Source organism: Fulmarus glacialis, unplaced genomic scaffold (assembly GCF_000690835.1).
Source record: "Fulmarus glacialis isolate BGI_N327 unplaced genomic scaffold, ASM69083v1 scaffold33832, whole genome shotgun sequence".
Lineage (NCBI taxonomy): Eukaryota > Metazoa > Chordata > Aves > Procellariiformes > Procellariidae > Fulmarus > Fulmarus glacialis.
The window spans coordinates 1-10,982 of NW_009199026.1; the positions used below are offsets into that span (position 1 = coordinate 1).

Genomic DNA, 10,982 nt, shown 5'->3' on the forward strand with positions numbered 1-10,982 from the left:
TTGTATGTATTATTTATACATTTTCTTAAATATATGAATATACTTAATTTCTTAAATATATTAACCAGCAGCTCAACTGATATAAGCAGGCATAATATCACTGAAGTCAAAAGAGACACACTCACTTAAAAGAACTTTTGATCTGACCTACAGTAGATGGTTATTAACTGGAATTTTAACTGTCTTGAGATAAAAAATTCCTATTACTATATTGCAATTCTCTACTGATCATGTACATGTACCTACTTGCAGCTCCATTTTCTACTCTCCCCAAAACTGAAAAGCTAAGGCTTGTGTTTGGTGCTATAGGTGTTTCTGAAGTGCAAGACCTACCAACCAATGCATGACCTCGATTCATTCTAATTTCCAGAAGTACCATTTCAAATACTGAAACAATCAAGAACTGAGCTGCGGTGTTTCATAGAGCATTTCATAACTTTTCAAGTATCCCAAGCAATGGGGTATGGCATCTGGAACATTATGTGAAGTAAAACAGGAGATACCATCTTGCATCAAACTGGTGGCCCAGTTCTTCCCCTGTGACAACAGCTAGCAGGAGATATTTAGGAAGTTAGCATAAGATGCAGGATTAACACCAGAATGACCATAATATCACCATACAGCTTCTAGCAGTCAACAGTTAACACAGTCTGTATCATCCCAACTATCATGTTCCATAGTGTGGGAGAAGCTTTCCCAAGAACCTGTCTAATCCTTTTTGGGACCCGCTAACACTTTTCACTTCCAAAGTATCTTGTGGCAATGAGTTTCATAGTTCATTTATATGTGAGGTGTAAAGTATTTCTACATTGGAGAAATACCAGAGGAAAATAGCTAAATATTGTATAACGTAATCATGTATTGTGTTTTTAAAGCAAGACAGATTGTCTAAAAATACAATGCTATTTCAGAATGCAGCTTTGGAAAGAATCTCAATACTGTACTCATTCAAATTTTTTCCTCTCTAAGTTCTCAGTGACTCTGTCCGAATGCTTAACTTATCTATTCAAGCTGGCCGTATCAGCCAAAGTTGTGTTAAATCACTTTGTATGGAATGCAGGACCATTGCCTGACAACAGCACAACATGTAGTGACTGAATCCATGTCCTCTAAGCACGATCATAAACGGAAGTAGAACACCAAGACTGAGAGTAGAAAACAGTTTATAATCCAGGTGACACAGGAGCAAAGAAGTGTGGGGGACACCTATACGTCTAAACCGTTCAATTCTCCCTGACCATGGAGGAATGAGAATTGGCAGCCACACACAGAACAATCACTGCAAGCCTAAACAAAACTGGAACAGCTGTTTCTCTTCTCTTTCTACTGGCAAAGCAGAATACTTCAGAGATGAGAGAAAAGGAAAGTTTTGTGCAGAAGAAGAGGGTTGGAGGTCTGTTTTTGTTCTCTCCACATCCACTTTTCTCAGGTATTTTCAAATAACACTTTAGAAAATAGTACAACTACGTGTTTCCATTCAATCTGATCTGCCAGTGCTGAACTGCCTTCTCTTTCAGTCAGTTAAGTTCTTGAAGTGCCAGTTTTAGGTAGCTCTGTGTGCCTTTTTTCTTTTTTCCTTCTTTCTTTCTTCTCTATTGGCAAGACAAGTTGATCAACGCATTGCCAGCAGAACTTCAAAGACTACTTGAGAACAGTATCTTTAGCAGTCTAAATTACAGGTCAACATAAGAACCCGAATGTTGCATTACAAAGGCACTATCAAATATCACTGGAAAGCGCTCAGTAACTCTCTCTCCTGGATCTGTTCTACAGCCCCTAAGCTATATTGAGCGTGCACATGGCAGACATCTCGCCAGATGCTGGGGTACATGGTAAAAAAAGCTCTCATTTTCTACTGTTAAGATGAGGAGGACAAATATAAACTAGCAAGTTAGTTCAATATTCAGGAGGATATTTCAAATTTTTTTCCAAAGTGAAAAATAGCCAATGCTTTATGTAGGACAACATTTGGACAGCAGTGAGGGAATTGCTACTGTTATTTCCACAGTTAAGTTGGAAGTTGAGTAAAGATTAAATTCTTGTACTAGTTCACTTATTATTTCTGGTTAGGTAAGGCACACACTTTCCATGAAAAACTGTAGAATTTTTAAATTAGTGATCTACATTTAGAGACCTGTAGTAATGAAGAACAATGACTGTATGATGCACTGCACTACCAGTGCTAGTATGATTGCCAAGGACTTATTTTCCTGCAATAAACAAGGGGAAAAGCCTTGCTGAAAAAGCCTAGCTCTCTTGACTATCATGCACGCACAGACTTATCAAACCAGAGTACTAACAACTGCTGCTCAGAAAGGTCTGTAATCTATTTAAGAAAAACTGTGGCACAGATTTTCCTGGATTCTGCATTACACGCAGAGCCCAATATGATGACATAATAATAATCACACCGACACCCCTCAAATCTCCATGTTAGAATATTTGCAAAGATCCAAACAATATAGGCTTGAACTTCTGTAAAGTGTACTTCCAGTTTGATGAGCGCTTCATTTTATTTTTGGATAAGAAATCCTATTATACCACATTTCAAAATATATTGTAAATACAACTTGTTCTGACACTTCATTCTTTTCATCAAATACTGTAAGGAACTTCAGCTGTATTCAAAAATTCTTTTACACTCACAAAGAAAAGGAATATACCTTTTATACCTCCTGAAAGGGAAGAAAGGCAGAACTTGGATATCAGCTTGGTACACAACTGTAGCAGTATTTTGTTCTTGACAAATCGTGTCATAAGAAGTCATGAATTACATTACTTAAGAAGGTCATATGCATACTTAATCATAACAATTACTGGTAGCTGTAAATTTGAAGGGAAGATCCCTAAATACTAGGAACACACAAGTTCTTAAGAGTCAAGGTCTTCAAAAGTCTCAGCTGTGAAATATAACAAAAGATGCTCAAGTCATCTAAAATGACTGCCTAGTGCAACATCATGTAACAACATGAGATGTGTTTCATTCCAAAAATGTAATTTAATACAAAATGTCCTAGAAGAGACAACTGAGTGAGAAAAAGATGCAAGACTACCTAAATGGAAATGTTTTCTAGTTTGCACAAGTAGTTTTGATAATGCAGTAATGAGAAAAAGGCTCTAATAAAATGTATGGGTAGTTAGGAACAAGTCTCCTCAAAAGGAGATCAGCAATTTCAAGTGTCAATGCAACTGAGATGTCAAGATACTTTGTCCTGAGTGAATAGCTACATGGGATATAGCAGATGTGAAAAAATCTGAAGAATGAAGCAGTAAATTCCAAGTAGGGCGCACTTGGGCTATTAGAATGACAGTGGCACTATTTCACTCAACTTTCTGACCTAGAGCAAACAAGAACTGTTGGAGTGCACATAGACGCTCCAAATGCTAGAGGCATAGTAGGCACAGAATTAGCAAACCAAGTGACTCAATGTAGAACAAACCTTACTTGCAAGAAAATAGAAAACACAATCATTCAATGGAGATGATAATCCATTTTACAGAAAGTTACTTTTATAATGTTTCTGAAAGCTCATTAATGCAAGATAGGCATTATAGGCACACGCAAAGGTAAAGGGCTTTGAAGTGATGTAATTTCAGTGAAAAGGCATTCTGATATTTAGAGTACATGTAAAACTGAGGCAAATGTCATTCTTGATTTAAAGCCTCAGACTCCCGGCATACAGAGATAGGATCTATTCAAGATAAAAACACAGTTATAGCATTTCTCAGGTACTTGGTGAAAACCAGAAATGCCAGGCATGTTCGGAGCATCGCTCAGTCGTGTAATTTCTTTACCACTGGTTTTCCTTTCTTTAAGATACGCATCTGCTTTAGGCTTTTCAATCTTCTATTAGATGTTCTCTGACAAAACAAAAAGCGACTTTAGAAATACCTGATTGAGTGCTCATATTAGAACTTTGGTTAGTATGTGAATCTTCATGCGTGCCATCAGCCTCTTTGACACAGTTTCAGACTGCCTCCCCATGCACCACAAAAGACAAGCATGCTGAGAAGGATGTGTAGGATGCCATGTACCTAGAGTTTCCTTCTTGCCCTGGATGAGACTCAGACTGAAGAGATTTGAAGCAGAGGAAAAATTGAGGCAAATGCCAATTTTGACTTGAGGGCAAGAGTCATCAGTAAACCCTACCTGTCTTAGAGTCCTTTATCTTTTTTATCATGAAGTCCAGCCCATGGGTATACTTACTAGCGCTTACCGCAGGGCAAGTACATGTGCTGCATCAGGTACTAATATTAATTGGCAAAAGCGGGGAGGAAACAGCACACCGATCATTGTGATGTAGGCAAAAACAAAGGTCATAGAAAAACATCAGATTTATTTTCTTGATAAAAGTTAGGTTTATTTGAGGATACTTTTCATTACCTCTTTCCCAACATATAAGAAAGGATGGGGGGAGCAGAAGGGAATGACTCTGTTCATCCTTTTAAGTTTCATAGGAACTTCCTTCATAATTCCTAGCTAAATCTAAGACTGTACTCCTCCAAACTGCAAAATGGTGCTCAAATTTGAAAAATTAATAGGGTTTAGACAGGGAAGTACAGTGACTTAACTCTTGCCTCTAGCATTATAGACATTAGATGTGTTGATAGGATTTCTACTCTTTGTGTGATTTTCTGTAACACTAGACAAAGCTTAAAAATAATTATACAGGGTGCTTGTTTGAAGTTACCTGCTTGTCATTTGACATGAAGTCATCCACTTCCAAAGTTCTACTATTATAAAGCTTTCCAGAGAGCAGCACATTAAACTTGCAATACCGATTCAATTCGCAGGCCTGGCAAGACATATTTTTTGGATTTTTCAAGATTATGCGAACATCTGGGTAACAATCCACACGCTCCTGAAAAACAGATTTCAAATAACATTAAAGAATCTCTGTAAACTGAGAGATGCCTCAAATAGGCTGCTGAGTACTCTGTACTCACACAAAATTAGAGCAAGACAAACCAAAGAGATTCAAATCTGAAGTCTTTCATGATTCAGTTGTGAACATATACCTTCTCAATCATTTTCCAACACTTCACTCAGTTCTAGTTCGTTAATTCTTTCTTTCGGCTTCAGACCTAAAGAATGGCTCCTGCATCCGGGCACTTAGTTTCCTCTCATCTCTTTTTTTTTGGAGGGGGTGGGGGTGCAACTATATCAGTTGGGCTTCTTCAAATAAATACACTGTATCTCTCCACTGGCCATACTCCATTATTACAGTGATTATTAGATCACCACACCTATCACACTAATACTATTCTAGTAATTCGCATACAATGACTAGGTTAGTGTATCTTGACTTCACTTTTTTTGAAGTAGTAGAAGGTTCATTATGAACATACTAGTTTATCTTTTTGTGGGAGGAGGAAGAAATTTTGTTGTAACATTTATCAAGTGACAAAAAATCCTCAAAAAGTCATCTGCTGAAGTTAGCAGGAGAAGCATTCAGGTAACTCAGAACAGATTCTGTTCTATTACCTGAATTTTTATCTGGTTATAAACACATAAAATACTTCTGATATTTTTAAGTATCAAAACAAGTTACATAAGGTAAAGAACAATAAGGTTCTACTAAAAAAGTATATATAATTATAGCGATTATTGTACCTTTACTGAGAATTACCGTGTTAAAAAAAAAAAAAAAAATCTGTCAGTAATAATATGATTTGGAGCCCACTTCACTATTTAAAGTAGAAGCTACACACCTTGTATCGATCTTTCCAGCGACTTCTAGAGATTAAGTTCTCAAGACGAGGCTGAATGAAGCGGTCATCCAAATAATGAAGTGAGAGCAACATATCTTGCGCATACTTCTTTTGTCTTGTTCCATCTATTCAGTGAGAGTCGTTACTAGCTTGCTGAAAACCCTATGCTGTACAAGTTTCTTCAAATAAAATTTTCAAGGACATTATGCTTCTGCATACTACGAACTATGAATGATTTTAATAAATTATTACGGAATACATTTGCTACTGTTATCCATAAAAGTGATCCATGCATCTTTGATAAACTGATACATTTAATTATTTTAAAAGTCTGTATCACAAGAGGTACATAAACAAACTCTATAATCAAGGTTAAAGTGAAAAGCTGTCATCCCAAATGGAGACCCATTCACTCGATCCCATTTAAAAAAATGGGAAGGGGGGGAAGGGGGGGAAGTGTCTTGCATTTTGTCCAGTTTATGTAAGCTATTCATAATGTAAGCTGTTCATAATGTATAAGGGAGGAAGTTGCAATCCATGAAAACAATTGCTCTGAGCTGCTTCACAGCAGAAATTTTGACAACTCTCTTCGTCACTTATAAAGAACACATAGAAACTGACCTTTACACTTCAGCAGCACAGTCAGATGCCTTGAGTTAGGCAGCATATGTACTTCCAAATACTTACTCAAGCAAAAGAAATAAACAAGTATGAGGACGAGTAAAACTACCACTATTCCACAACTGTCTCCCAGATATGTGCTGGATTCCAGGAACTGAACAGGACTTTCATAGGTGCAGGCCAATTCATACTGTCTCGAGCTTCAGCATGTACAGACATACAAATTAATTCAGCTACCTTCCCTAGCCTTTTAGCAATGCTGTTATCAAAGAAACAAAACTGAGAAGGACCACTATATAGCTCTCTCTATAAAAACAGTTAATTGTCATTAGTGTCATAGCCACCATAATTACAATTAATTGTTTTTCCATATACACTTTACACACACACATTTTCAGTAAGTCAGCTATACTAAAAGCTTGAAGAAGCTGTGCTAGACCGTAAAAAAAAAAAACATCCCTCACAACAAAAAGCAAGTCTGAACTCTAATACCAAAGTAGCTGCTCTTGATTCAAACTAATTAAGAGATTCACTTCCAATAATTCAGAAAAATCCATTCTGTGGATAAAAATATATCTTTGTAATGCTAGGCTATGTTCATACTATACAATGTTCTTCAGAAAGATAGAATACAACCTCCAACTCACCCACATAGCTGATCTACTTCCAGGACCTTGGCAATAATTTGTTAGTTTTGTAGAGCAGATACAATTTGAAATAGAAGGAAGCTATTACAACATAAAACTGGAAAAGTTTACTAATTACTTTCCATAAGCTTGTTTTCACTTGGTAAAACAAAACAAAACACCGGAAAGAACTAGCAGTGGTAGATGAAAGACATTTTTAGCTCCAAGAATACACAGCCTTTATTCTGAAGTCTGTATTGTATTTCAGTTTCTTCATTCCCTCTTGGTTCCTCATGACACCGAAACTTTCTTTCTTTGGCACTTTGCTGACTCCTTCCACAGCCTGACACTGACAGTCCTCTCATTAATCCCACCTTTGCAGTGCTTCTGAAGCTACATGTGAGGTTTCCATTCAGCCCCACTAGGCCAAATGCCAAAAAGCACTTCCTCAGAAAGAGCAAGACAAGAAATACTGACTGTAGCTGAAATTTAGTTGTTTTATCTGAAAGCACAAATGTTAAAAAAAAGGAAAAGAAAAAAAAAATCGGATATGGAGTAATCTCCATAACTAAAATTATTTATTATCTATCAAATTCCTCAGAAAAAGCTATGAAGCAAGCGACACTTTGACAAATCAGCTGACCTTGCAATGTTTTCATTGAGATATCTACTTTGAAATTAATTTCCCTCTCATGCTGGAACGGTTACTACTGATCAGTAACACAGAAACACTTCCTTAAATCTCAGAATGCCTTCTAGGCTTAAAAGAATTAAGTCTACACATTTTTCTAAGATTACTCTATCCTTTTCAGCTAGATTTCCCCTCCCCCAAAGTTACACAGCAGCAAAACCAAGAACAGATCTCAAGACTCACAGTCCTATACTCTAATCAGGAGACACATCTTTCCATTCCCTAGAATAAATGTCTTTGTATAACTTTGAATGCACTATTATATTATTTAATGCAATTTACTTACCATATAATGAGCTCAGAAAAGTGTCATCAATTGCATTTATGAGGAAAGCCTTTACTATTCTTTTGAAGTGTACATAATGATCACAGCGAGATACTGGGAAGAAAAAAATATAACCAGAATTTACAAAAAAAAAAAAAAGTAAGAAATGTTAAAAGTCCTGTAAGAATAATTTTTTCCATTATTGTAAATTTAGAATTTTAAAGTCATTTAAATATGGATTTAAAAATAATTTCAATGTACAACATCCACACCCTTAAGACCTTGCCTTTAAATAGTGTTTCTCATCCCAATGATCTTAATGAATTTTAGCATCCTAAATTCACACGTCCTTTCAGCAAGAAGAGCCCACAGTAAGAGCTACAAACACTAAAACAAGAGAATATGTTCAATGAGTAGTAGGAAATAATGCAAACAGAGAAGGACAGGCTTCTGGGGTTTTGTTTGTTTGTTTGTTTTTTCTTTGTACTAACTTTCTTTCAAATACACACAACTCTGCTCATGTCTTTACTGGGGAAGAAATACCACAAATGCCTATGACCATCTACACTAGCACCGACTCTGCAGTCAGTACATACCTGCTCCTGAACAACAAAATACTTAAGAAGATAACTAGCATGAAGTTCTGTTTCAAATCTCTCTGTTCCATCCAGATACCATTTTTCATAAAAGATGAACTTGAAAAGTTTTCTCACTCTGTGCAGTTTGGCTGAAATTGACCAATGAATTCAGAAACCCCTATAGACCTGTGCTCCCAAGTCTCACCACCACGGAATAAAAATGCATTAAAAAACAAAAATCCCAAGCCCCAAAAACCCCAAACTCATGGCAAGAATTTTCCATTACTCTCCAGAATAGAATTTGGCCAGAATTAACATAGCTGCTCTTAGCATATATTACAAGATGGAGGATGATACTTTTAGGTCTCCACAGGAATGACTGCATCGTGGGTAGCCTACTTCATCCTAAATCAGACCAACTTAAAAAATCTGTGCAATAGGGTTTCCCTTCCTTCCCCCCAAATTATACCTTCCCTTTAATAATATACAGAAAGACTGTAAAAGTTTACTGTGGAAATCAGAGTACTTCCACGATAAATGGAAGCCTTTTAGGAATCTGCTTTTAAACTATCATCTCCTATTACACAGTATTTGTATTTACAGTCCATTAATATTTATTACAGCACTACAAGCAAGTCATACATATAGAATTGTGACTAATTTTGATCTTACAGTACGGGACGTAGTATGCCAGCAACTCGCTATTTGATGTATTTAGTTCCTTCTGTTGTGGCTGGTTTTCACTCTTTACGTGCTCTGTGTTGTCATCATCATCTTCCTCTTCCTCTACTATAAAATCTTTCATGCTGTCACTGTCACTTTCACTACCTTCTGTTGGTGTGAGGGGCAAGTGACAGAGCGGCTCCTCTTCTGTTTCTGCTTCACCATTAGAATCCTAATTAAATTTAAAAAAGTATTTCAAACACAAGAATTTTCAGTATTTGCACTGATGAAATATACATATACTGGATAAGATTTTTGACCTTCCAATAACACCATTTGTTCAATTAACAAGAAATAATATGTATCCAAAAAATACATCATTCTGTACTAGATGACAACTACTTTCAGCTTTAAATCAGCCATCTTCATGTACCTCTCTTCAGTCTACTTGTAGGAATTAAGCTAACATGAGATCTCTAAGTTACTTCAGCAGGTATTTTGCTTCTTGATAAAAATCATTTGATAGTCCTCTCGCGCGCTTCTTCTTTACGGAAAAAAACAGCCTGATAAAGAAGTTTTTCCTTTCTGAATACGTAGAGAAGACAGACACCTGCATTCTAAGCTGCTTAGCCATCAGAACGCCTGGAAGAGCAAACTAAAGGAAATTCTTAAATCCTCAGTGATTAAAATTAAACTCAAGACAAAGGTTTTCAGCAGTCAATACTGTTATCTAGTAACGTGACAACTGTTAAAATGTGACAGAACTACTGATTTGTCATGAATAAAAAACAAAGCAAAATAAAACAAAGCCCACTGGTTTATATCCATTAATCTTCGCCTTCCCCTACATTCAGTATTTTCTCCAATTGAATTTAAAAGATGAAATCCAGACCTCACAATTTTCACTGCTGCAGGATCTCCGAGTTGCTCTTTGTCTTGCAAGTTCTTTCAATTTTGCAAACACTTTCTGTTTCCTATTAGTAGAAACATTTTCTGTAGAGCAGGTTTTATCAGGTTGCTGTTCTTCGGAACTCTCATCTTCATCCATTATACAGTGGCGTTTAGCAAAAACTTTTCTAACAAGTACATCACTGTCCTCACTTTCATCACTGTCACACAAGACAGAGGTGTTCAACCTTCTACGCTTCCCAGGCACAACGCGCTCTTCCTCACCATCTTCTGTTACTTCCCCATCGTGGCTTTTCTCTTCCTGATCTGAAAGGCTGTTCTTCACAACAGTTTCATCTTTTTCATCTACTTCATCTTCTGATGTGGTAGGCTCTTCCTCCTCAGAAGTACCTGAGGATTCATCATTGCTGTCAAGTAGTATGAGCTCCCTTTTAGTGCGTCTCCAATCAACTCGTGATTTGGATGATGACAGTTCTGTTCCTGCTGTCTTATTTCTTGTTTCATATCTTCTGACAACTGCTTTTATCTCCATTGGAAGGCTGTGATAACACACCAAAATATAAACCGGTAAAACAAAGCACTTACTATATTATGCCAATCAAAAAAAGAGAAGTACAAGGGCATGCATATTTTGTTACACACACTTATGATTTAACAATATCATTAATAAGAGACACACGCAGAAATCAGCACCAAACAAAACTAAGCATGCACAATAACTTCTGAAGAGGATATACCTTACTCAAAAAGTGTAGAAGAGCAGAACTGCCCACACCCAGCATGAATGAACTGGAAAAATCAGGTCTGACGTGCAGCTACAGATCCCATCATCTGCTCCAACACTGGAAGCCTACAGCTGAGGCAGAGCGCTTCCCCACTCCCGAGGAGCGGCGTGCATCGCTCGTTCAGGATCACCG

The 10,982-nt window shown here is 36.9% G+C and overlaps 1 protein-coding gene across 1 annotated transcript; it reads right to left on the reverse strand.

Moving 5' to 3' along the window:
* Positions 1-4,691: 4,691 nt before the first annotated feature.
* On the reverse strand, positions 4,692-10,597 carry CCDC82 (coiled-coil domain containing 82; the record flags this gene model as incomplete). The annotated part of the gene is made up of 5 exons (XM_009573105.1): positions 10,049-10,597; positions 9,166-9,388; positions 7,937-8,029; positions 5,713-5,837; positions 4,692-4,862 (listed from the first exon to the last, which is right to left on the reverse strand). Coding segments are annotated over exons 1-5 (1,161 nt in total), but the record flags the coding sequence as incomplete, so codon positions are not given.
* Positions 10,598-10,982: the final 385 nt, after the last annotated feature.